Genomic DNA, 27,926 nt, shown 5'->3' with positions numbered 1-27,926 from the left:
ACAATTTGCATCCGATAAAACAGGCTGGAAACCAGATTCTCCATGCCCCACCCCTCTCGGCCGGGATTCACAAGGTGTGGATTGGTGCATGAATTTTCAAGCGCGGCCCTGAGGTTTGACAGCCATTGACCATCCTTTCAATTTCACATAGTAATCCATTGCATTAGCCAGTGATAGACAGTTTTGTTATTCCTGAGGCAGTTGTTTGGTGAATTGTTCATTGACATTTCCTTTCAAGCTTGAATACATCTCCATTACCCTGCTTTGAAGCTAACCACAATGTTTATAAACTCTCTTGCAATGTTCGACAGCCCCTCATCAAATCAAAAGCAGGTAAGTGCTTTAACTTCCTCTGTTCACAATGTGTTGTCCCATTCAATTAGATTAAAGTTGATGTGCAACCTCACTTCGTACACCTGTCTTTGACCATGTCACTTAATACCTTTAGTGAACAAAAATCTATCAAACTCATTTAAAATTAACTTCTGATCCAGTATGTACAGCCATCTGTAGGAGATAGTTCCAACTCTCTACCATCCTGTCTGTATAGAAGTACTTCTTGAAAGATCTGTCTCTAAATTTTAGACTACGTCTCCTAGTCCTATGATTCCCAATCAGTGGAAGTAGTTGCTATCTGTTTCTCTTAATATCTTACAAACTTGTTCAAATCACCTATTAGCCATCTAAATTCAGGGAATTCCACCATAGTTTGTCTATCACTCTTTGTAATTTAACTCATGGAGTCCAGGTAAGATTCTGGTAAATCTACACTGTGGTCCTTATATCCTTCCATCAATCTGCTGCGCAGTATTCCAAATATGGTTTAAGGAGACCTTTGTATAACTGAAGAATGACTTAGACCCCTTGTATTCTACACTTTTAGATATAAATGTCAGCACTGTAATAGCTTTTTTTGATTATATTTGGTATCAGTTCATGATATTTTAATTATATATTTACCTTAAGACCCAACTCACCAGCCTACACTGTCCTTTATGTGGAAAATGAGAGGAACTTATCTTCAGATCACAGAAAACAATTGTCTTAAATTGCTCAAAAAAAAGCAGAATCAGCGGCAAGCAAAACCTAAATTTCAAGGACAGCAGAAGGTCATGGAGAATGGAATCTTGTGGAGGCACCCGGGGTCTCAGCCGCTGATTGGAGAGCCCCGCCACACCTTGTTCCACTCAGGCACTTGACAGGCCACTGGTGAGCAGAAGTATTGTCCAACGAGAGCTCCAGCCAATCAGAGGCTGGCAGCGTTTTTTTAAATAAATTCACGGGATGTGGGTATCACTGGCTGGGCCAGCATTTATTGCCCATCCCTAATTGCCCTTGAGGTGGTGTTGGTGAGGTGCCATCTTGAACCGCATCAGTCCATGTGTTGTGATACACCCACAGTGCTGTTAGAGAGGAATTCCAGGATTTTGACGCCGAAACATGAAGGTGCGGCGATATATTTCCAAGTCAAGAGGAGGGTCGTGGAGGATGAGGGGGGTGGGTTGCCGTCAAGGGCAGGAGGTGCTTCTCAGCAGGTCACCCCTCCTTGTGCCTGTGTCCCACGATAGGGCCTTTGAATATGCTTTTGGCAAGCCATAGCTGTAACCATAGCTAGGAATAACTCAACAAATTATGAACTTGCATAAGTAGTAAAATCTCCAACTAGATACAGGAAATGAGTTTTTGACAGCTTTTGACAATTTTAAATCTAATCTCTTATAAATTTTCAATCTGACAATAGACATTTCCAACTGTCACCAAAAATGCAAAATTGAACTGACATGCCTGCACTGTTAAAATCAACAGTATAGACAGTGGGCTAATACCAGCGACAGGGGGATACGGCTTATAAGTGGGCACTAATTGCCCTTTATTAATTTTAAGTGGAGTTTCCAGATAAGGACACAAATCGGGTGGAGGTGGGATCTCCACCCATCACCCTCCCTTCTGATTAACCAACCCCCACCAAACTCCCAAGGGGGAAGGCAAACTCCCAAGGGGCTGGTTTAGCTCACAAGGCTAAATCGCTGGCTTATAAAGCAGACCAAGCAGGCCAGCAGCACGGTTCGATTCCCGTACCAGCCTCCCCGGACAGGCGCCGGAATGTGGCGACTAGGGGCTTTTCACAGTAACTTCATTGAAGCCTACTCGTGACAATAAGCGATTTTAATTTCATTTCATTTTCATACGATTCCACCCACCATCTCTTCCTCCTTCATATTAGATGTGACACTCACAACTATGTCACAACTAATGTCTTCTGGACATTCAGGCAATGAGGATGCACATCTGACTTCTACCAGTGTCTCATGATTCTAAATGGGAGATGCCATCATATTAGAATTGGGTTAAAACCGTTGCCGGGGCAGCATGGTGGCGCAGTGATTAGCACTGCTGCCTACGGCGCTGAGGACCCTGGTTCGATCCTGGGTCACTGTCCATGTGGAGTTTGCACATTCTTCCCGTGTTTGCTTTGGTTTCATCCCCACAACACAAAGATGTACAGCTTCGCAGGATTGGCCATGTTAAATTGCCCCTTAATTGGAAAGAAAATAATTGGGTACTCTAAATTTTAAATAAAGTTGCCAGAGCAAGGACAATGGTTTCAAACAAAGGTTTTCATTATTTTTCAGCCAGTCTACTACAGTTTACCCAAAGTTTTTAAGTCAGGATTTACAAGCTAGAATACAAGGATGTTGTGTGGATAGGAACTAATTATCAAGGCAGGCATAATTGGTCTCAACTGAAGTAAGACAAATATCAGAGTAAAATTAAATCCATGACAAAGAGCAAGTTAAGGTTCAACCAAAGGCATATCACAAAACAAAATGTTCTAACAGAATACTACATAAATACCGTCAGCGTTGTCATCCTGAAAGTACACTGACGCGCTATTTTTAAAAAATCTGGTGGTGTAAATACTTACGAGGCCCGACACTAAGAGGACAAAAGAATTGTGGACATGGTTCATAATGAGGTTATGTGGAGAAAAATATGAAGGATCACCGTACCAAACCAGCAGTTCAAATCTCTGAATTTACATGTTATTTTACATTGGCTTTATGGAAAATTCAAATCTGAAAGGAAAAAGAAGCCAACCCTAAAAAAAATGTTCACGTTGATGAGTAATCCTTCAACTTCAAGCTGTGGTTTTATAACCATTGCTTGGAGTAAGTCAACATTTCATGAACATGGGGCAAGATCTGCTGCTAGCTGCAGGAAAGAACAACCTTTGATCATTCCAAGTCCAATCTCTTTTAAATTTCCACTGTGACAATGATAGAGAACTCGAACTGTCACCAAATAAGAGAAGCTGATGCCAAAATTGAGCTGACGCCGTTAAAATCAAGGACTGAGCCAGCATACATTCTGATCTTATCTGCACTCCAAAACAATTTAATGAAGTTTTATTTCTTCCACCAACACTTCAAAACATTTTTACAATAAACAACAAAGTGCTTTTTGGCATCCTTAACTACAACTAATTCTCTCTACAATATTAAGAGCAAAACAGCACAAAAAACATCTCACTGCTGGCTTCATTACTCAGAGACGGCACTTAGACTGATGAACAGCAGGGAGAAAATTACCGTATTCACAACTACTAGCTTGGAGAAACCAAATTACATTTCAGAATCCAAAAGGGTTGTTAAACTTCCAATTGACTCTCAGCAAGTTCATATTAGGCCCAATCTTTATCAAGTGGTTCAAAGTCTGTGTGTATTTCACAAGAAATATCTAGCTGCTTCGAAAAATGGTAAATCTGGATCAAGATCCATAAAGGACAAATGTGGGCATTTTAACTACCCAAAGTTGGGTGTCAGTAATCAACTTTAAGATTGGTTATACTGTATTTTACATTACTTAATTGAAAAACATTATTTTTTTTTAAAAGCCACAAGACACAAATTTATCAACAAAAATAAGGATTAAGTAGGTTCTATAATGGGCACACAATCCACTCTGCCAATTTAGCAGAAAAAGATGGATATTATCACCAATAACATCTTTCAGCAAAATAATTATTCTGTTGCGAAACTGCATCATTTTGGAATCAGTATTGGTGCTCTGCTGAAACTGTATGGCAGCAGTCTGCCTCTACAGGAGAGAAAATTAGATGGAGAAGGACTGATTGATTCAATCATTGATTCTAACACCCCACTGTAGTAATTCTAAGTAGGAGTCTCACACCTGAGCCTCATCAAGCCATGTCTATGCAAACTGACCTGAAAAACACAAGTTCAGGCAATTCTGGATGAACACATCCTTTTCTAGTAGCTGAATTGTTAAATTGGAAGAACAAAAACTTGCCCTTGAAAGTACTTCATGCCAGTATTTTGAGCCCCTCTTGTCCTCAATCGTGAGTCATTGTCAAATGATATAAGAACATAAGAACTAGGAGCAGCAGTAGGCCATCTGGCCCCTTGAGCCTGCTCCGCCATTCAATTAGATCATGGCTGATCTTTTGTGGACTCAGCTCCACTTTCCGGCCCGAACACCATAACCCTTAATCCCTTTATTCTTCAAAAAACTATCTATCTTTACCTTAAAAACATGTAATGAAGGAGCCTCAACTGCTTCACTGGGCAAGGAATTCCATAGATTCACAACCCTTTGGGTGAAGAAGTTCCTCCTAAACTCAGTCCTAAATCTACTTCCCCTTATTTTGAGGCTATGTCCCCTAGTTCTGCTGTCACCCGCCAGTGGAAACAGCCTGCCCGCATCTATCCTATCTATTCCCTTCATAATTTTAAATGTTTCTATAAGATCCCCCCATATCCTTCTAAATTCCAACGAGTACAGTCCCAGTCTACTCAACCTCTCCTCATAATCCAACCCCTTCAGCTCTGGGATTAACCTCGTGAATCTCCTCTGCACACCCTCCAGCGCCAGTACGTCCTTTCTCAAGTAAGGAGACCAAAACTGAACCAATCTTTCTTAGTGGAGAAGTGCTTCTACTAACGAGTCAGATATTCACGGGTGTTTTCGGCTGATGTTGGGGGCCACACTACAATTTGGTAAACTGAGTGATCAACAGGAGCAGATTTTTTAAAAAACGTATTCATTTACGGGATGTGGGCATCTCTGGTTAGGCCAGCATTTATTGCTCATCCCTAGTTGCCCTTCAGAAGGTGGTGATGAGTTGCAATCTTGAACCGCTGCGGACCTCGATGTGTAGATAGACCTACTGTGCTGTTAGGGAGGGAGTTCCAGGAGTTTTCCCTAGTGACAGTGAAGGAACAAGTCAGGGTGGTGAGTGACTTGGAAGGGAACCTCCGGGTTGTGGGGTTCCCAGGTATCTGCTGCACTTGTCCTTTTAGGTGGTAGTGGTCTCGGAAGATGCTGTCTAAGGAACCTTGGTGAGTTACTGCAGTGCATCTTGTAGATGGTACACACGCCACTGTTCGCTGGTGGTGGAGAGTTTGAATGTCTATGGAAGGGAGCAAACAAGCGGGCTGCTTTGTCCTGTTGTCCTGGATGGTGTCGGGCTTCTTGTGTGTTATTGGAGCTGCATGCATCCAGGCAAGTGGAGAGTATTCCATTACATTCCTGACTTGTGCTTTGCAGGTAGTTGATAGGAGGTGGTCAGGAGGTGAGTTACCCGCCGTAGGATACCTAGCCTTTGACCTGCCCTTGTAGCCACAGTATTAATATGGTTAGTCCAGTTCAGTTTCTGATCAATGGTAACCCCCAGGATGTTGGTTGTAGGGGATTCAGCGACGGTAATGCCATTGAATATCATGGGGGCGATGGTTAAATCCTCTCTTGTAAGAGATGGTCATTTTCTAGCACTTGTATGGCACAAATGTAACTTGCCACTTGTCAACCCAAGCCTGGATATTGTCCAGGTCTTGTTGTATTTGGACATGGACTGCTTCATTATCCGAAGAGTGGCGAATGGTGATGAACATTGTGTGCAATCATTCGCAAACAACGCCACTTCTGACCTCATGATGGAAGGAAAGTCATTGATGAAGCAGCTGAAGATGGCTGCTCCTAGGTCACTACGCTGAGGAACTCCTGCAGTGATGTCCTGGAGTTGAGATGATTGAATTCAACCACCACAACCATTTTCTTTGTGCCAGGTATGACTCTATTCAGTTGAGTTTTCCCCCTGATTCCCACTGAGTCCAGATGGGGAAGCAACTTTAATTACTGACAGGCCAAGCCTAGAAAATAAGTGGAAAGACTGCAAGAAACCAGAAGGAAGAAACTAGAAAATATAGTAGAAACAGAAAATATGACAAGAATGTAAATAGAAAAATCCAATTTGCATTTATATAGCATCTTTCATAGCTCAAAAGCGTTTCACAACAAAATAAGTTGTTTTGTAGTTAGTCGCACCAGCTAATTAGCACAAAGCATGGCTCTGCAAACAGCAATGATACAAATGATGTTGGTTGAGGGATAATAGTGCTATTGGATCTGTTATTTCACTTGAAAGGGTAGATGGGTCTCAGATTAATGTCCGTCAAAGGTGAAAGTTAATGAATCTAAAATCAAGAAACAAAACTTGTGGAATATTCAGCCCCAGTCTCAAGATTTTTTACCTGGGAAATTTAACAGGAACTTCCTAATTTTCTGCATTAAAATATCGGAGGAACAGTAATTGACAAGAACTGAAATTGATCAACTAAGTCTTGTAAAATTTCAAAAGGATGGAATAAATCAGCATTTCACCTTTCTCCGAACTTTGAGTGTTTATAGGAATCCCACATTACCCTATCCTAGGTTCCAAAAGAAAGGGACAAGCAGCGTATAACACAAGCAGTGCTACAATAATACAAGGTGCTTTATTTATAAACAACCTTTTGGGAAGCAAAATTCTCATGACACAGTGTTTAGCATTCTGGCCCAAATCCCTTAGAATTTACAATCTCAAATTCTAAATTAAAGGTATATTTTCTTGACCTTCATGTTGCCTCGGGTGGTGTGTAAAAGGTTGGATTTTAAATGTCTTAAAGTTTCTGATGAAAAATATAATTATGTCCAATTTATGTTCCAAAGTAAAACCAAGTAGTGAAAAATCTAACATCGCCCATTTCCCTTTCCCAGTTTCTAAACATATACTCCCAGAAGTAAATGTTGACAAAATCAATTAGTAAACTCAAACTGTTTCATGCAAATACGTTCATATGCAATGCACTCCACTCAGTAACAAGAAAACAGCAGGCTCTTTTTGTCCATCTATGTTGAAGAACTGAAAGCCCATCAAAGGTACATCTTAAAAATTGTAAATGTAATTCTGTCTCTTTGTAATATTTCACCCAGCTTTTGACATTTTATATGCGGAAGATGTCAGAACCACTTAAAATAATGTAATACTTGGCCACTATATTTCTAGGAACCCAAGGTGAAAATGAAATACTGTCATTTTATGTCATTATCTGGCTAAGCATCCAGTAATATACGTGATAAAGATTCCTTATGAAGGCATTTATAGCACATCATGTTTACATGATAACCTAACATTCAGGGAAAATCCCTGAACTAGACATATGTTTGGAGCCTGGTAGAGACAATTCCAAAGTGCTGTGAATTTCAAAAGAATACACTGCATAAATACACAGATGAATCACAATATCAGAATACTTTGCCTAAAATGATTAACTAGTAATTCCAGAATTTGGCCATGTTACCTCAGTGAATTACCATCAAGAAGACTCTTGAGCAGGGTAGCATGGTGGTTAGCATAAATGCTTCACAGCTCCAGGGTCCCAGGTTCGATTCCCAGCTGGGTCACTGTCTGTGTGGAGTCTGCACGTCCTCCCCCTGTGTGCGTGGGTTTCCTCCGGGTGCTCCGGTTTCCTCCCACAGTCCAAAGATGTGCGGGTTAGGTGGATTGGCCATGCTAAATTGCCCGTAGTGTCCTAATAAAAGTAGGGGGGGGGTTGTTGGGTTACGGGTATAGGGTGGATACGTGGGTTGAGTAGGGTGATCATGGCTCGGCACAACATTGAGGGCTGAAGGGCCTGTTCTGTGCTGTACTGTTCTATGTTCTATATTTAGTGCAAAGACCCACTTTTGCCTCAAGGTTAAATCGGCAAATAGACTGGTCTCTATTCATATAAAATTCTGAGGCTTACTATTTTCAGGGATGGTGAATTGCACTCTTAAAAGTTAGTGCATAAAGAGATGCCTGCGACCACCAGATTGCAAAACCGTGGGATATAATTTGGTGTGGATTTTATAATTTGGTGTGGATTTAATAACTTTAAAGTATTTCCAATTATAAGGCCAGCCAGATTAATCGTAACAGAAGGTCATTTCATATAAAGTTATTGCAGCACCATTAACTTAAGACTAGTTTCATTCTTGGCTAAACCAGCTTGTCAGGTCAATTTAACTGTAGTTTTGCTGTTGAAATTTACTTGCAGTCCTCTCTTTGGGTCCATGAGGGTTGACCTATGAAGCTGACAATCTCTTTACACAAAACTACCCAGTGAACATGGCCAAAACAAAATTCCAGGCATTAGCCTTTGGAAAGACCTTCCACATTGTCATGGTCTATTCCTCGCCAAATTGCCGTGGCGTCCTGGTGGTGTTCACTTTAAATTATTTGTTTGAACGGGCAGCACGGTGGCACAGTGGTTAGCATTGTTGCCTACGGCGCTGAGGACCCGGGTTCAAATCCCGGCCCTGGGTCACTATCTGTGTGGAGTTTGCACATTCTCCCCGTGTCTGCGTGGGTTTCGCCCCCACAACCCAAAAGATGTGCAGGATAGGTGGATTGGCCACACTAAAATTGCCCCTTAATTGGAAAAAAAAATTGTGTATGTTAAATTTTTTTTTAAAATTATTTGTTTGATGTTGACATCAATCTTCAAACTGCAATTAATTGATCTAGGTATTTGTTCAAAAATACAAATGAGGGAAAGGAGCACAATGATCATGGGCGGGATTCTCTGAACCCCCCCGCCGGGTCAGTGAACCACCGGAGGGCAGCGTGGTGGCCTGACCCGCGATTGAAGCCCACCGATCTGCGGACGGGCCGGTGCCGTGGGGGGCACCCTTTCCCTCCGTGCCAGCCTCTGTAAGGCTCCGCCATGGCCGGCGCAGAGAAGAAACCGCCTGTGCATGCGCTAGAATACGCCAGCAGTCCTGCACATGCGCCAACTCGCGCCGGCCTACGGCGGCCCTTCGGCACAGCGCCAACCCCTCCAGCGCCGGCCTAGCCCCCGGAAGTGCAGAGGATTCTGAGTAGTTTGCGCCGCTCTTCCCGCCGGTACGGGTTGCCCTGCCAATTGCAGGAGAATTCCGCCCCATATATTCCTGCAGTCGTGCTTCTTCAAACCCTACCTTCCCTTACTTGTGGACAGAGTCACAACCTAGCCAAAAACAGCAGACAGTATCGTCAAATAAACCCATCCAAACAGTCGGGTGAAAATAAGGGGAAATGCTGGAAACTCTCAGCAAGTCTGGCAGCATCTGTAGGGAGAGAAAAGAGCTGACGTTTCGAGTCCGATGACTCTTTGTCAAAGCTAACAAAGTGGGAAATATTTATACTGTGGAGTGAGAATGAAAGATGAGTCATAGCCACAGATACCAAGGGGAAAGAATGTTAATGGCAGTCCCCAGAGAGGACAAAAGATGCGAATGGTCAAACAGCAGGGAAACTACATCATAGGCTGAACTGTTGGTGTAGAGGGAGGGGAAGGGGGAAGCAAAGAGGAGAAAGGTGCAGGGAAGGTAGATAAGATTGTGTGGGGGGGGGGGGGGGAGGGGGAATTAAATGTATATGAAGAAAGAAATGGTAAAAGACAGTTAAAATGAAATGAAAACAAATGGGTCAAAGTGGGGCTGATCAACTGAAGTTGTTGAATTCGTTGTTCAGGCCGGAAGGCTGTTGCGTGCCTAACCGGAAGATGAGATGTTGTTCCTCCAGTTTGCGTTGCGCTTCACTGGAACATTGCAGCAGGCGAAGAACAGACATGTGGGCCTGGGAGCAGGGTCTTTTGTTAAAATGGCAAGCAACAGGAAGGTCAGAATCCTGAATGCGCACAGACCGAAGATGCTCAGCAAAGCGATCACCCAGTCTGCGTTTGGTCTCTCTGATATAGAGACCACCACATTGGGAGCAGCGAATGCAGTAGACCAAATTGGATGAGATGCAAGTGAAACGCTGCTTAACCTGGAATGAGTATTTTGGGCCTGGGATGTTAAGCATGGAAGAGGTAAAGGGGCAGGTGTTACACCTTCTGTGATTGCATGGGAAGGTGCCATGGGTGATGAGAGTTGTACTGGGTATGGTGGAGGAGTGGACTAGATTGTCTCGGAGGGAACGGTCTCTGCGGAATGCTGACAGAGGGCGTGAAGGGAAGATGTGTTTGGCGGTGGCATCACGCTGGAGTTGGCGAAAATGGCGGAGGATTATGCTTTGCATACGGAGGCTGGTGGGATGAAATGTCAGAACGAGGGGGACTCTATCCTTGTTCTGGGAAGGAGTGGAGGGGGCGAGGGTAGTGGCGCGGGAGACGACCGCACACACTGAGGGCCCTGTCCACAACTGTAGGTGGGAAATCACGGTCGATGAAGAAGGAACACATTTTCAAAGCACCATTTTGGAAAGTGGCATCGTCGGAACAAATGCGACGGAGGCGAAGGAGTTGAGAGAAAGGGATGGAGTCCTTACAGGGTGTAGGGTGCGAAGAGCTGCAGTACAGATAGCTGTGGAAGTCAGTGGGCTTGTAGTGGATATTAGTGGATAATCTATTGCCGGAAATGGAGACAGAAAGATCAAGGAAGGGAAGGGAAGTGTCTGAGATGGACCAGGTGAAAGTGATGGAGGGGTAGAAACTGAAAGCGAAGTTGATGAATTTTTCCATGTCCGGGCGAGAGCATGACGCGGCACCAAAATAGTCATCAATGTATCGGTAAAGGAGTTGTGGCAGCGGGCCCGGATAGGCCTGGAACAAGGAATGTTCCACATACCCCATAAAAAGGCAAGCGTAGCTAGGACCCATGCGGGTACCCATTGCTACACCTTTGATTTGGAGAAAGTGAGATGAGTTAAAGGAGAAGTTGTTGAGAGATAGAACAAGTTCAGCCAGGTGGATGTTCTTGGCCTGCTGCAATGTTCCAGTGAAGCGCAACGCAAACTGGAGGAACAACATTTCATCCTCCGGTTAGGAACGCAACAGCCTTCCAGCCTGGACATCAAATTGAACAACTTCAGATGATCAACCCCACCTCGACCCATTTGTTTTCATTTCATTTTAACTGTCTTTTACCATTTCTTTCTTTCTTCATATACATTTAATTCCCCCCCCCCCAATCTTATCCACCTTTCCTGCACCTTTCCCCTCTTTGCTTCCCCCTTCCCCTCTCCCCACACCTACAGTTCACCCTCTGATGTTAGTTTCTCTGCTGTTTGACCTTTCGCATCTTTTGCCCTCTCTGGGGACTGCCATTAACACTCTTTCACCTTGGTATCTGTGGCCATTAGCACCCGGTTTCCCTGGGTTTCTGTGGCTATGACTCATCTTTCATTCTCACTCCACAGTATAAATATTTCCCACTTTCTTTGTCTGTTAGCTTTGACAAAGAGTCATCGGACTCGAAACGTTAGCTCTTTTCTCTCCCTACAGATGCTGCCAGACTTGCTGAGATTTTCCAGCATTTTCCCTTTCGTTTCAGATTCCAGCATCCACAGTGATTTGCTTTTAGTCAGGTGAAAATTCCAACTACATGAATGTTAAAAATAGTTGAATTAATTAACTCGTATAATACTACAGAATAGTAATATTTGGTACACTGCATTTTCTCCATTGAATCACACATATCTAATCGACAATCTTAAAAGCATTTTAATTTTGCTCAAAATTGCACATCACAATCGTTCCACAAAGTAATTTTTACAGTCGATTCCCAGTCTATTATTCATTTTGCGATTAATTTAATGGCTAATTGATGTACTGATGCAACAAGTTCATGAAACCTATGGGGATATTAAGGATTAGGAGTGTGCAAACTGCAACTTCACAAGACGTCTCTTGCTCACCAAAAGTTGCAGGCCAATTTACACATTAATAACAATGCAAATTATTTACGTGCTATTACATTTTCAACAAATTCTGGCCCACTATATTGTTTTAACCAGTTCCTATAGTCAGATGAACCTCAAGGAAAATAATATTTATCTTTTTAAGACAATCGAACATTCACTACACATTACTGCATCAGTTTCTTCTCAATATTTTTCCTTGACATTACAAGCCATCTGACAACAATTAACATATATAGGTATACTTTAAAAAGACAATCGTTGGGTCAGTTAAAAATGTACATTTACTTACCTCTAAAATATATTTCTCCAAGGATCGAATATCTTTCAGTGCTTCTGAATCCTGGTGAATGACCACAACCTCTTTTAAAGGGTACTAAAAAAGTGAAATTGAACAAACCCTTAACTCTTAGTTGCAAGGTCATTTTTATATATTGAAATGTAGTCAGTAAATTAAACAAAAAAAAAATCAAAGAAACAAATTTGGTACAGGCCAATACTCTGAGCGAGAAACAAAATAGCAACATTAGCACAGGTTTGAAAACTTTCATTCAGCATAATACAGCATATTTTTTATTGGCAGACTGGCATATTATCAATGTTCTAGATGTTGTGAAACAGCATTAAGAGTTCTTGAACGTTAAAGTAATCATTATGCACATGATTAACGTAGGATATGTTAAATTTATGGCCTTGAACAGCTGGACCACAAATTGGTAAATGAAAGATGAGCAAATTCATCTTCACAATTAGCAAGAGCAAATATATTCAAAAATATTTTTAAAAATTCTTTGAACTTTTATAAAAATTCCAAGTAATTGATACAAAGAAATGCTATTACATCCGTTCATTGTGATTATCCTGCTTTGCAGGATAGAGAGAGATAGAGATTAGTCTATCTGGTCTAGTCTATATAAAGATCCAGGGTCAAAACACAGAGCAGGAGCATTATTACAAAATACAGATGGTGTGTGATGAGCAATAACAAACCTTAACTGGGAGAGTCTTCCTGTCTCGTATCACTCTTCCAAGCTCAATGATTGACTGCATTTGTGCAACTGCACCCTCAATACGTTGGTCAATGAGAGACTCCCTGGAGGAAATAAACCAAAAAGCATTCACAAAGGAAGAAATGAAAAACATATTCGCCCCATCAAACAAAACACAAAACAAGGCACAATTCAGGACTTTGTTAGAGGAGGGATTGAAATTCTGGACAAGCTTAAAGAGGCTTAAAATAAATCAATCAGAGTTATATTGTGTTCAGTCCAGAGTGTGGTGTAAGACTAAGGAAGGAGTTCTGGGAGGCACTGATCACCATTATAGTGGCAAAGAGCCACAGACAACCATAGACCGACATTAAAAATATTCTGGTATTAAATAATTTAACACTCTTGGATGGTACTTGATGCCTCCGAAAATAGTTGTTAATCAGTTCATTTGTTGCCCATCAGATAGCTTTTCTTAAATTCAGTCTTTCTTATAGTTCATTATTCTGCAATTTTGTTATCTTGCTTGAGTGAAGAAGGAGGTAGCCTTATAAATTGAAACTTTCAAGATATATAACTTACATGGACACTACCTGGAACAGGTAATAATCACTGAGAAAATCAGTACAGAACCATCTTAACAGAATATAACAATTGTATAAATGGTGAAAGTGAAGAAAGGTTTTGCTGATAACAGCAGAATAGGCCCAGCAAAGAACAATGCTTCAATTTTACAATCCTCGCCCTTGCTTTCAAGTCCTTCTATGACCTGGCCCTCCGAGCCTTTGTAATATTCTCCAGCCTTACAAGCCTCTCGGGTATTTGCTTTCCGCTAATTCTGGCCTCTTGATCGCCCCTGATTGTAATTGCTCCATCAATGGAGGGCATGCCTCCAGCTATCTAGCCCGAAGCTCTGGAATTCCCTCCCTAAAACTCTCATCCTCTCTACCTTGCTTTTCTTCTTCAGGGCACTCCTTAAAACCTACCTCTTTTAACAAGCTTTTGCCCTCGTAGCATGGTATTATCTTTTGATTTAGAATGGGCTAGATTCTCCGCCCCTCCGCGCCACATTTCTGTTTCACCCTGCCGGCGGGATGCTCCATTACACCGGCTAGTCAATGGGGCTTTCCATTGCGGGGCAACCCCACGACGTCGGGAAACCCCTGGGCTGCCGGCAAAACGGAGCATCCCGCCGGCGGAGAATCCAGTCCAATGTCTCCATAAAAAAACATGGGATGTTTTATTATGTTAAAGATGCTACATAAATACAAATTATTATTGCATCATTGTTTGAATAGTTACAACATACCTATTGATGTGATATTGTGTACAATAGCAACTTGTTAGCTTTCTAGACCCCCACAAAAGCACAAAAGGGCAGAACTGGGAGTTTTCAAGTTAAAAGAAAATCCCCCTATTGTCACTTATAAGTAACATATGAACAAGGAACATACAAACAAGGAGCAGGGGACCATTCAACCCCTCGAGTCTGCTCTGCCATGTAATAAGATCATGACTGATCTGATGGGAACCTCAAATCTGCATTCCGCTGACCCCTGATAACCTATCACCGCCACCCCCCTTGCTTGCCAAAATTTAACCTGCTCTGCATTAAAAATATTCAAACACTCACCTTATTTCCATTTTAAATTGTCGACTCCTTATTTTTAAACAGTGACAAGTTTTAGATTCTCCCCCAAGAGGGAACATCCTCTCCACATTCACCCTGTCTATGTCCACACTGTCAAGATCCCTCAGGATCTTATACGCTTCAATCAAGTTGTTTCTTACTCTTCTAAACTCCAGCCTTACAAGCCCAGCCTGTCCAACCTTAAAGCAACCCATCTATTCTAGGCATCCATCTGGTAAACCTTCTTTGAACTGCTTCCAATGAATGTATTTACATCCTTCCTAAAATAAGGTGACCAACACTGTACACAATACTCCAAATGTGATCTCACTAGTGCCCTGTCCAACTGAAGCATAACTTGCCTACTTTTATATTCATTTGCCTTTGTAATAAATTGTAACTTTCCATTAGTTTTCCCAATGACTTGCTGTTCCTGACAAAGTCACTCGTCTTTTGTGATTCATGCGCTAGGACACTCAGATCCCTTTTCACCTCAAGCTCTGCAATCTCTCACTATTTAGATAATAATCTTCATTTTTATTTTTCCTGCCAATTTCACATTTTCCCAAGTTATACTCCACTTGCCAGATCTTTGCCCACTCACTTAACCTATCTTTTTTTTGTAGATTTCTTATATCTGTTACCATCCCAGCTGATATTATTACTGGAGAGTCAGGTCGCAGAATGGAACCCTGGCTCAATAGACCATAACTTTTATTTTTTGTTTAGAGACGTGGATGAACCGAGTCACAGGACTGCCAATTAACTTTTAACAAAAGAATAAGACATTTACCAAACAAGAGAAGATTGACTATGATACAATACTCTTTCACCCCACTTATAATCTTCACAGATATATAGATTATTAATTATCACACAAATTACAAACATTTATTATACTATAATGTCCTCGGTAAGTACATAGTTCATGTAAACCAACAAGCCAACTGTGGTCAGACACATCCCACTCTAAAACCAAGTGACAGGTGCCACCTAATATAACTTCTGGGATTTCTCCTCAAATCCCCCAAGATGCTCATCAGACGGTGAGCCAACTGGTCTCAGTGGAACTCAGACTTCCATATGAGGGTTTCCAAACTTGACTCACAAAGAAACGTGCCTTGGAATCTTCTTCCTAACAATGTATTCTCTTGAATGCCTTCACCAGCGATCCACTTCCAGGATTTCAATCTCTCCTTTCAATATTCTTCGGCTTTGGATTGCCACATGCATTCAAGCTTCCACAAAATTTCGCAGATACCCAGTCACGCCAGAACATCACTGCTTCACAGGTTGTATTAAGCGGTCATCAACTTTAGGATTATTTCAGATATCTGGCTTCATGCTCACTGACTTCACCAGGTCTGCATTTATCAGCTCAATTTTTTACCCAGGAGCCTCTCTCTGCATCTTACTTTGTCTTCAGTGAACAGTACTTTATTCAGATTCCAGTTCCTTGTCCCTTTGACTTCAGTCTTCCTGGGAGTCTCTTTAGCTTCTGTGACTTGCTTTCTGCTCTTTACTCCATTATCCTGCCTCTGTGCTGGCACTTTCTATGAGAGCTGCCTGGTTCAAACTGAACCACAAGTGTTTATGCTTTTTGGTGTGGGCCCTTGGTTGCTAAGCAATAGCCCAGTGTTTCATTAAACTCTGTTTATTTTCACGTTATAAACCCTTTAATTACATTGCAGGCAAGGTTTTAAAGTGACCAAAACCCACAGGCATGCAGGCACCTTTGTTTAAGAAGCTAATTAAAGTTTTAACTCTTTTTTTATATAAAAACATAAAAGGCAACTTACTTAAAGCTATACCATGGGCGGGATTCTCCCAATGGGAGACTAAGTGCCGACGCCGGAGTGAAAACCGGAGTGTTTCACTCCAGCGTCGGAGGCCGCTCTTGCCCCCTGTTCTCTCTCTCCCCCACCCCCCCAGGGGAGGGGGGGGGGGGGGGGCTAGGAGCAGCGCCATGTCATTTACACGCACCAGGCCTTGGCACCTCATGAAAGCGGCGCTGCGTAAATTATGCAGCCGGCACAGCGTAAATGATGCCACCCGCGCATGTGCAGGTTGGCTGGCGCCAACCCTCGCGTGCGCGGTTGCCGCCCTCCCCGCCCTCCAAGACATGAAGGTTTGATCTTGCGGGGCGGCGGAGTAAAAGAGTGCGTCCTTCAGAGACGCCGGCCCGCCGATCGGTGGGCCCCGATCGCGGGCCAGACCCCTTCTGAGCACTCCCCCGGTGCTCGATCCCCCCCCACACAGGCCGCCCACGCAGCGTTCGCGCGCTGTTCACGCCGGCAGCGACCAGGTGTGTTTGGCGCCGGCGTGAATCCATTGTATTGGGCAGGCCGCTTGGCCCATCCGGGCCGGAGAATCGGCGCTCGGCCGTTACAAACAGCGAGCGCCGATTCTCCGAGCGGCCTGTCGTAAATCTCCGGGCCCCGTTTTGGGGGGGTGTGGGAGAATCGCGTGTGGGTGCCGGGGCGGCGTGGCGGGACTCGCCCGGCCCCCCCACGATTCTCCCACTCGGCGTGGGGGACGGAGAATTGCGGCCCATATTTCTCATACCCATTATTTGATGTATTATTTATTGTTAGATTTCTAGTAATGTAAAGATAGATTATTTAAACTATCTCGATTTCCTGAAATGTCTCCTTCACAACTTACTTTCCTACCTATCCTTTTGCTGTCATCAGCAAATTTGGCAACTATCCCACACTCGAGATTCTGCATCTGTGTCCAGCTAAGCAAGGCTGTGTTTGCCTTCCCTTCTCCAAAAGATACTTCCTAATAGCTGCCTCTTACTCCTTTCATTTCCTGCTGCATACTCAACATGCTATTACCCAAGCGACCCTATTTAATCACATGCAAGGTCCCACCAAAGTGGCAGTATCTGTACTGGTGGAGGGTGCGCTTGTGCAGTGTGAATGTGCTTATTTGGGCAGTGCTTGATCCAGTGATTGTGCCTCAATTGGTTTTGATGTCAGCAACACCTCAGGGAGACACGAGAGGAGATCACAGGAAGTAACCTTTGAGATCAAAAGCTTCTAAAGCGCTCAGATTTGTCGAAGCAGCTCAGTCTTCAGCATTCTGTGGCATGGGCTAGAATGTACTCCCTTACTATAAGCACTGCAGTCTCTATTCACCCTCTTCACCAGGGATGCCCATCTTGCCTTCTCTAACTTGTTAACAACCCTGGCAATCTCTATGGGTCCCTCCTTCATTGTGTTGATGACATGCAGGAAGGTAATCCCTCTCCCAGTCTAGGCACTCGCACGAGTATTATGTGCTCATTTTTCATGTATGATCAAAAAAGAGACTACCAAATAGCTGCCTCTTACTCCTTTCACTTCCTGGCCTCTATGGTCAAAGTTCACATACATAAGAAGCTGCATTTATCACTGCTGGAAAGTTCATCAGCGCTATAGCTGAGCCATTCCGAGGGGTCAGTTAGTACCCTGGATTCCCCTCTCATGTTCAGGTGCAGCATGTACCCTCAGGCTCCTCAGCTGGTATGTCAGCTGGAGGCCTGTCCTGAAGATTCGGCATTGCACACGCCTTGTCAGAGCGATGGACCAAGTTCCAACAGACCACACACTGGTTTGGAAGAGTGACCTTTCTCCTATTAGCCTCTGGTAAAGAGATCCTCCTCTCAGTCACACCCAATCTTCAGGTCAGCACCACCATGCAGGGGGCAACCCGCCATCCAAGTTCCAGGCCCTGCTTCTTCTCCATATTTATTTCTGCAAATCAGTGAAATGGTAGCCACTGTAATAGCCGCTGCAGAGGGTTTAAATCAAGCCCCCCTCTTGTTCATAACAACCTCCATTCCCACTCTCACGATCATTAACCATCTGCCCAACTTTCCCTCCAGCCAATTAACCGAGAAAAACGGAAAAAACGGAGAGCGGTGACTGCTTTCTCCCCGGGATTGGTATTGTGACCCGGAAACATCCCGATGTTTGTTCCCGGTCTCCTGGAAGAAAAATCATGCCTGTCAAGTCTACAGTACAGAAACAGATCACTTGAATGTACAGGTACATGCCAGCATTTATGCTCCATATGAACTTCCACCCAAACTTTTCATTTAACCCAATTCTTATATTTTGCTATTCCTTCCGCCTCCATGCATTTATCCAGCTTCTCCTGAAAACATTTACGCTATTTGCCTCAACTATTCCTTGTGGTGGCATGGTCCACATTCTTACCACTCTTTGCGGAAAAAAGGTGCTCCTGAATTCCCAATTTTATATTGATGGTCTCTAGTTTTGGACTGCCCCACAAGTGGGAACACTTTGCTTACCTCAAATCCTATCAAATTCTTTCATTATCTTAAAGGACTTCAATCAGGTCACCTGTAAAATCTTTTTTTGTAGAGAAAAGAGTCCCATAGCCTGCTCAATCTTTCCTAATAATTATATCTTCTCAGTTTGCTATCATCCTTGTGAATCTTCTTTTCACCTTATGCCTTGATATCTTGCTTATAAATATGGAGACAAGAACTGTGCATCATACTCTTAAGTATGGTCTAATCGGAAACAGAACCAGAGAGGATTAACAAAACCTTCAAGGCCTTCTACCAAGAGCTGTAACCTCAGAGCCCCCAACGGGGAAGGCTGGGATGAACCTGTTCCTTGATGGACTGGACATACCAGTCGTGGGAGAGGGCAGAAAACGGGACCTGGAAGCACCACTAGCACTGGGAGAGATCATGGAGAGCATTAGCTCCATGCAGGCGGGGAAGGCGCCGGGACCAGACGGATTCCCGACGGACTTCTACAAAAAATTCGCGACAGCGCTGGCCCCGCACCTGCGGGAGATGTTCACAGACTCGCTATCTAGGGGCACACTGCCACCCCCTTTAGCACAGGCCTCAATCTCGCTGATACCTAAGAAAGACAAAGACCCAACGGAATGTGGGTCATACAGACCCATCTCATTGCTGAACGCAGACGCCAAAATACTGGCCAAAATGCTAAAAGACTGTGTACCCGAAGTGGTCGCAGAGGACCAGACGGGCTTCGTCAAAGGTCAAAGCTTACCTCGAACATCAGGCGCCTGCTGAACGTGATAATGACCCCCTCCAGGGAGAGAACACAAGACGTGATTGCCTCCCTGGACGCAGAAAAGGCCTTCAACAGAGTCGAATGGAAATACCTCATAGAGGTACTGGAGCGGTTCGGGCTTGGAACAGGGTTCACCGCTTGGGTAAAGCTCCTATACAACACTCCCATGGCGAGCGTACGGACCAACAATACCAACTCCAAATACTTCCAGCTGCACAGGGGCACCAGACAAGGATGCCCACTGTCCCCGCTGCTGTTCGCACTAGCAATCGAACCGCTAGCAATCGCGCTCAGGGCAGCAAAAAATTGGAGGGGGATCCGAAGGGGAGGCAGAGAGCACAGAGTCTCACTCTATGCAGATGACCTGCTCCTCTACATCTCGGACCCATAGAGCAGCATGGACGGAATCATTGCGCTCCTGAAAGAGTTTGGAGCCTTCTCGGGCTACAAACTCAACATGAGCAAAAGCGAGATCTTTCCAGTACACCCGCAAGGGGGGGCAGCACTAAAGGGGCTGCCGTTCAAACAAGCCCAACATAAATTCCGCTACCTGGGGATCCAAATAGCCCATGACTGGAAAGGGATACACAAATGGAACCTCACCAGTCTGACGGAGGAAGTAAAAAAGGACCTGCAAAAATGGAACACACACCCACTCTCCCTCGCGGGGAGAGTCCAGATGATCAAAATGAACGTACTGCCCAGGTTCCTCTTCCTGTTTAGATCCATTCCGATCTACATCCCCAAGGCCTTTTTCAAAGCGCTGGACAAACTAATCATGGCGTTCGTATGGGGGGGGGGGGTAAAAATGCTAGGATCCCAAAGAAGGTCCTACAAAAAACAAAATCCAGGGGGGGGGGGGGCTAGCCCTCCCAAACCTACAATTCTACCACTGGGCGGCAACAGCCGAGCGAGTAAGGGGATGGATCCAGAGGCCGAGTGGGTGCGCGCGCAGGAGGCCTCCTGCATGGGGACCTCCCTCCGGGCCCTCGCCACGGCAGCACTCCCATCCCCACCCAAAAAACACTCCAGCAGCCCAGTGGTGACAGCCACCCTCCAATCCTGGAACCAACTGCGGCAGCAATGTGGCCTGACCAAAATGTCGGACAAGGCTCCCATCTGCAACAACCGTAGGTTCATACCAGCACTGACTGACGCCACCTTCAAAAGGTGGAGGCAGGACGGAGGGACACTGACAATCAGGGACCTATACATGGACGGCAGGATCGCAACACTGGACGAACTGACAGAGAAATTTCGGCTAGCTGGGGGGAACGAGCTACGGTATCTGCAGCTCAAAAACTTCTTACGAAAGGAGACAAGGACGTACCCACAACCGCCACGACAGACACTACTGGAAGACCTACTGGACGCAAGTATCCTAGATAAAGGGAACTGTAGCGACATGTATAACCGACTGGTAGAAAGGGCCGACACCGTACTGGATGCAACAAGAAAGAAATGGGAGGATGACCTGGGGATTGAGATAGGGTGGGATCTCTGGAGCGAAGCACTGCATAGGGTCAACTCCACTGCCACGTGCACAAGGGTCAGCCTGACGCAACTAAAAGTGGTACATAGAGCCCACTTAACAAGAAACCGTATGAGTAGGTTCGTCCCGGAGGTGGAGGACAGATGTGAACGGTGTCAAAGAGGCCCGGCCAACCACGCCCACATGTTCTGGTCTTGCCCCAGACTTGTGGAGTACTGGACAGCCTTCTTCGAGGCTATGTGCAAAGTGGTGGGGGTGAGGGTGGAGCCATGCCTGATAGTGGCGGTCTTCGGGGTTTCAGACCAGCCAGATCTACTCTTGGGGAGGGCGGACGCCCTTGCCTTTGCCTCCCTGATCGCCCGCCGTAGAATCCTGTTTGGCTGGCGGTCAGCAGCATCACCCAGAGCTGCAGACTGGCTGTCCGACCTCTCGGAATGTCTCCAAATGGAGAAAATCAAATTCGCCATCCGAGGGTCAGACGACGGCTTCCACAGAACGTGGGAGCCATTCATGCAACTGTTCCGGGACCTGTTTGTGGCCAACGAACAAGAGGAAGAATAGCCGGGTTGCCAAGAATCAGGGGAAAACGGACGGGAATCGGGGGAGGGCTACAGGTTCGTTATGGGGGTTTGTTCTCATGGTTTTATGCTTATTTCTTTTTCTTGTTAATTTATTGTTTTTGTATTGGAGGGGAGGGGTTACTGTTTTTCTCTGTTGTGATAAAATTTGTTGTTGAAAACTTGAATAAAAATTATTTCAAAAAAATAAAAAAATAAATAAAATAGAGCTAGGCACCGTAGGGTTGGGGGGGGGGGGGGTGTGTGTGTGTGTGTGTGTGTGTGAGGGGTGAGTGCTTCATTGGGATTGTGTGGGAAGACTGGGTCGCGTGGGGTAATGTCTATTTAATTGTTATTCTATATTCTCTTTTTACACTATGTTAATATTCACTCTAGTTAGTTTTGTTATTATTGTTATTACTGTTCTTGTTATGAAAAATTCTGCAAAACCTGAATAAAAATACTTCTTTTTAAAAAAAGTATGGTCTAATCAAAGTTATCCTGAACGTATTTTTCTCTGCTGTTCAATTCACCCCACTAGAAATGAACCCGAGTTTGGTTTGCATTTGTGCTGACTTCTTCACCTACGTTGCTGCTCCTTGTGATTTATGTATCTGATTCCTTTGCTCTTCTTCCCCAGTTAGACTCGTACTTTCCAATGAGAATGAGAAACTGGAAAGTGGTTAACTAACAAATATAAATTAATCACCATCCGAAAGGGAGATGTCAACTGCTTGCTTAAAATGCCACTTAACTTTAATATCAATGAAATCCTCCAGCATAATAGTTATTTTGAACCGCTGCCACCTTCAATATGATTAGGAAAATGGACTCCAAATGCTCGGGGGATTCAATAATTTGAAAATAAAATTTATAAAGACTCTAACAAGTCTTGTTTTATATAGCAAATGTCAGCTATGCCAGTTACTTTCTAACACATAAAAATATTCAAGGATATTTCAATTGGGCTTCAAGTTATCACAGATCTCTTTTTCCAATATCCACAAACAGAAATATAAATACTGCTTTCAAACCCTACTTTAGTTTATCCCAGAATATTTAATCCAGGCGAACAGTGTTATTTAAGTACTATAATTTTGCACACCTAACCATTGCTCACAAAGTGTGATGAGTTCACCAGAACGTCAATTATTTTCTTCAATTTCCTCAGATTTTGTTTACACATACTTCATATGCCAACTGTTAACAATTGTCTAAGCACTAATCAATTTTCTCAGTTCGCAGAGTCCTTCTCATATGTGAAGCATTCAAACTCATTTTGTTTTTATAACAGTTTAAAAAGTGCTGTTTAAAGTTGGTAGTCGACCAGTGGATATGCAGTTTTGTTAAAAAAAAAGCTTAACATATAGTTTGAAAGCAGACAGTGAGAGAGAACAAAAAAAGGTATAAAATCTATTTGTGTGTAAGACATGTGGAAGAGATTGGGGAGAAAAGGGCGAAAGCAAATTTGAATATAAACAGGACAGAGAGAAAATGGGAAAGGCAAAAGTAACAACAAAGCAACTTGGGATGGATTAATTATTACACAAGAACATCATTTTAGTTGTTTGGACTTTCACAGTAATGAAGCTACAGATATTTAAATAGTTTCATTTCAACGACATTGGTGTTCGAGCAACAGTATGTAAGCTGAACGTTTGCAAAATACGTCAGTCCAACAGTTTTTCTGGAAAGTAGTCTAAAAGTTAGTAACATTTTAATGCAACCAGTCAGTAAGTATAATTGTTTGAAATATTCACAAAGGGTTCAAAGTCATAACATTTATCTTTTTATTTACATGGTGACATTGAACCTGTCTTGTTTTTACAGTGTATTTTGCTTTGAAGTGCGAGATTAAAATTGGAAAATTAAATGACATAGACCAGAACACCAAATGTTTTGGAGGTTGATACTTGCACGCAGTCCAATGATGACTTATTGAGGTCATTTCTCAAAATGCTTGTTCAAAGACAAATCTAAATTACACTTGCAGTTTTAGCAGTTATTCGGTAAAATGACAACCAAGTGTAAATGAACAAATTCACTTTCAGGCTACATAATGCTGCACCTTGTTTAAAAGTTTTGAACTAGACAAAAAAAATTAATTTTTATAAATGATAATATTGTGGAATATCATAGAAAATGTCATACCTTATTTGTGGAAGCATGAGGTAGTGAATACTACGTGTATCTTTGTCTTGAACAGAGGATAAGTCCATCAAATGCCTTAAATTCTGGTACATCAGTTCAGTGATGAACGGTGTGAAGGGTGCCTGTGACATTATCATTTCATATTTAGAAGTTACCGAGAAAACAATCAAAGCATTCATTGGAACTATAATTTTTACAACCAAGCTTTTTTCCATTTTATTATAGCACAACAGCAAATACAACTTTCTTTGCTATTGTGTATACTGCTTGAATGATCATCTCAGAAAGTCCTGTGCTGTACTTTTCTTTGTTCTTTTGTTCTTATCTCCCTACATTCCATACATCTGTCAGCAATATTAATTGAACAAAAATCTCTGCATCAGGAAATACTGACAAACTCTGAATACCAACACGGGCCCAGGCTTTGCATAGATAATAATAGTGAAATTAGCTGTAATGGACTTTGACCTAGAAGCAATAAAAATAATTTGTAATTACTTAGGGGAATCTGCAATTGCTTTTAAAAATGCTTGGAAAAGACTTTTAAGAGTTGGACAAAAGGGTGATACGGGAAATTAACTCTGTTTCTCTCTCCACAAAAGGTGCCAGACCTGCTGAGTTTATCCAGGATTTTCTGTTCTTATTGCAGAATGGACTGTCTACTACCTCAATGAGATTTTTATTGTGTCTGAGATTCCCTGTGTAATCCATAGTTCATAATGAAGTGATTTGCTCAGCACATGTTTAATTTACATTGATTCTGATTTGTTTTAAAGTTTAAAAAATTGAAACCTTGTCTGGTAATTTCTTCACTTGGAGTTAGTTTGGTAAATTTGGTTCCCCATTGACAGTGTTCATTTCTGTGACTGAAAAAACTGAACAGCAACTTCCGGCATCTGACCATGCCCAAATATGGAAATCCAGAAATTGCTCTCAGAGATACCTTGCACAGACAGTGCTATGACAGAACTTTGTTGAGAGTGGAACTGAAATGAATAGCAGCATGAAGTGGTGATACTTGTCCACTTGTTTCCAACTAAAGACCCCAGAAAACCTAAGCCTGGTACAATCAGTAGAAGTGAGATTTTAATGGTTTTATACCAAAAAAACTCTCTGGGCTTGAAAATTGCATTTTACAAATGTGGAGGTTCATTTGTGTTGGAGATTTTAACATACAATTAAACATTTAATTTTGTTTTATCTTTTTATCTCTCTCTCAATCTCATGTCTTTCCCAATCTTAATTTTGCTTTTGATATAAACTATACTCTCTGCCTTCTATATCCTGATTTAGACACTGCAGACAAAATTTTCTGGGTTTTTTTGCACAGAATGCCGGCTGAGGCGTGAAAACGGGCGTGCAGTTCCCAGGCTGCACAGCTGTTTTTTCCTACCACATCGAGCGGCATTCTGCAGAAAGAATCTGTAGATGTGGCCCACACCATCATGCTGGCAGGGCCAGGGAAATGAAGAAACGCCACCCACCCCTGCCAATGGAGCTCCCCAGAGTGGCTGTCCTTGGTACTGCACCCAGGGGTCAGTGCCAGGGCATCTCTCTCAGCCCCGGGGGCTATACGTACCTGTGCACCATCGGCTGGTTCTCTTTGCCTAGCTCAAGTGTTTAAAAAAGCAGTTGTTAACCTCACCAATGGGGGGGGGGGGGGGGGGGGGGGGGGCGGTTCCTAATGCGGGAGACTGATACAGCAGGGAAGTCCTGAAGTGATATGTTAATTTATTGATGTGAGGGTCTCGTCTTGTTACGTCACCAGCAGGGACAATCAGAAAATGAGATCTTGCCGACAAGATTCACGTTTTCTGACTCTCACGATATGCGCTTTGCAATCACGGTGAACGTGGGCACAAAATTGCGGCATGCATGTCTCAGTACGGATTCTTCAATCTGATTGTTTGAAGAGCCTTACTATTTCTTGCCCTGCTCACAGGCGCCCATTCGTGATTGTGCTGTATCGGGCAGCAGATTTGAGCACGTTTCTGCTCAAAAACGTGCAAAGGCTTGGTGGGCAGCTGTCAATGAGTAAACTTCCCTTCATCATTGACCACAAAGTCATTATTTTTTTTAAATTTAAAGTACCCAATCCACCGACCCTGCACATCTTTGGGTTGTTGGGGTGAGACTTTCGCAAACACTGGGAGAATGTGCAAACGCAACACGGACAGTGACCTGGGGACGGAATCGAACCCGGGTCCTCAGCGCTGTGAGGCAGCAGGGCTTACCACTGTGCCGCCCTCAAAGTCATTATTCTTAAAGTTTTCTATCACACGGCCAAATTGACATGGCACAGCGGCAATTAAAATGTTTCTGTACACACTTAATCGATACTCAATTCTTACAACAGTGAATGAACATGCTCAGTATAATGTTAATTTCCAAAGTTGCAAAAAGATAGGGTAAAAATATGAAAATCATTTGTACAGAGAAGGCATTAGATTTCCAGCCAGTAACTTACACTATGTTCTTCAAATATTTGTGCACAATTGTACAGATTATTTAAGTGGTGGCACAGTGGTTAGCACTGCTGCCGCACTGTGCCAGGGACCCAAGTTCAATTCCGGCCTTGGGTGACTGTGTAGAGTTTGCATGTTCTCTGCGTGGGTTTCCTCTGGGTGCTCCGGTTTTCTCCCACAGTCACAAAGATGTGTGTAGTGATATGCATCACTGTATATACACAAGGGGTTAATGTAAATACATTACAACTAAGTAACCACTGGAGGGAGTACCAGAGATGTGTATATATACATAGACAAACAGGAAGTGGCCTCCCTCTCTTCACAGAAACGGCAGCTGGTGAGCAGGACAGACAGGCAGCTCAGATGTAACATAGTATAAGCGCTGGAGAGTGAACAAACTCATAGAAATAAAGCATCTACTTCAACTGTAAGACTACGAGCTTTATGCAGACACAAGGAATAATACAATGTGTAGGTTAGGTGGATTGGCCATGCCGAAATTGCCCCATAGTGTCCAAGGATGTGTCGGTTAGGTGGGGTTACGCGGCATGGGGTGGGGGAAGAGTGGCCATAGGTATGGTGCTCGTTCTGAGGGTCAGTGCAGATTCAATGGGCAAAATGGCCTCCTTCTGTGTTGCTGAAATTCTACAATCTAAAGCTGTGAATAGAAATATGGAACTTAATTGTAAAGATGAAAGATCAAGGATATCACTGCTCAACCAAAAAAACAGATAAAAAGCAAGTGTGTGAACATTGTGCCATGAAATTAGCTTCTAATAGCGACAAATGATCAGATTTGTCTATCTAATTCATTGCAAACCAGAAAATACCACATCCGAAAGCAAACAGTTTTGATATTGTTTGGCTGTTTGAGGACAGGTTCATCCTTTATACCTATCTCCAAGAACTTGGACTAAAAGGGGACATAACAAAAATCAGTGCCACTATTTCAATAGCATGTCTAAAACAAGGACAAATAACCTATTCAGTAGCATAATAGTAAGCACAACTAGTAGTCAATATTCATAAAATCCTTGGATTACTGGCTTCCTCAAATCCTGTTTAAAACTCACATAAACAACACAGGAACATAGGAAGCTTCATTGTGCATGGAAGTTATGAAAAGTTTGTTATTATGATGTTTTTCCCCAGGCAAGAGGATCTATTGCAACCCAATTTTTAAAATTCTCATAGTTAGTAGCCTGTAGTCTTAAAGAAGTATACCATCTCCACATATATGTTCATTCAGTTAGCTGAAATCAATTCAATCACAAAAAATGCTATAAATCTTAAAACTAGCAAAAAAGCAAGTAACAATCTCTCAAGTAGAAAATATAATGAATAGATCAACAATAGTGGTATTTAACTATTATAGTTTTGCCAATCATAAAGACACTAAAATAGTTCAAACTGAAGCACAGTCTGTTTTGCATTTGAACAAATAATTTATATGTGGAACAGTTGAAAATAAAACTTTGAATAGTTACATTGTAGCTCATCTGAGGGGAAAACACATAAAAAAGACAAAAAAAAACAGAGCAATCTTTTGACTGTTTTGTTGTGCAAATTTCA

General features: G+C 43.0%; 1 protein-coding gene across 2 annotated transcripts in view; it reads right to left on the bottom strand.

The window, feature by feature from the left end:
- iars1 (isoleucyl-tRNA synthetase 1) overlaps positions 1-27,926 on the bottom strand; it is a 273,512-nt gene that overhangs the window by 66,411 nt on the left and 179,175 nt on the right. For both annotated transcript variants that reach the window (XM_038812610.1, XM_038812609.1), the window contains 3 exons: positions 23,887-24,008; positions 12,995-13,097; positions 12,297-12,380 (listed from right to left, as the gene is read on the bottom strand). In XM_038812610.1, the coding sequence (XP_038668538.1) occupies positions 12,297-12,380; positions 12,995-13,097; positions 23,887-24,008 (309 nt within the window). The remainder of the gene's footprint in view (positions 1-12,296; positions 12,381-12,994; positions 13,098-23,886; positions 24,009-27,926) is intronic.

This window comes from Scyliorhinus canicula, chromosome 11 (genome assembly GCF_902713615.1).
Source record: "Scyliorhinus canicula chromosome 11, sScyCan1.1, whole genome shotgun sequence".
NCBI classification, from domain to species: Eukaryota; Metazoa; Chordata; class Chondrichthyes; order Carcharhiniformes; family Scyliorhinidae; genus Scyliorhinus; species Scyliorhinus canicula.
Note: the sequence above shows the minus strand (reverse complement) of the source record. Positions and strands in the feature narration are given on the sequence as shown.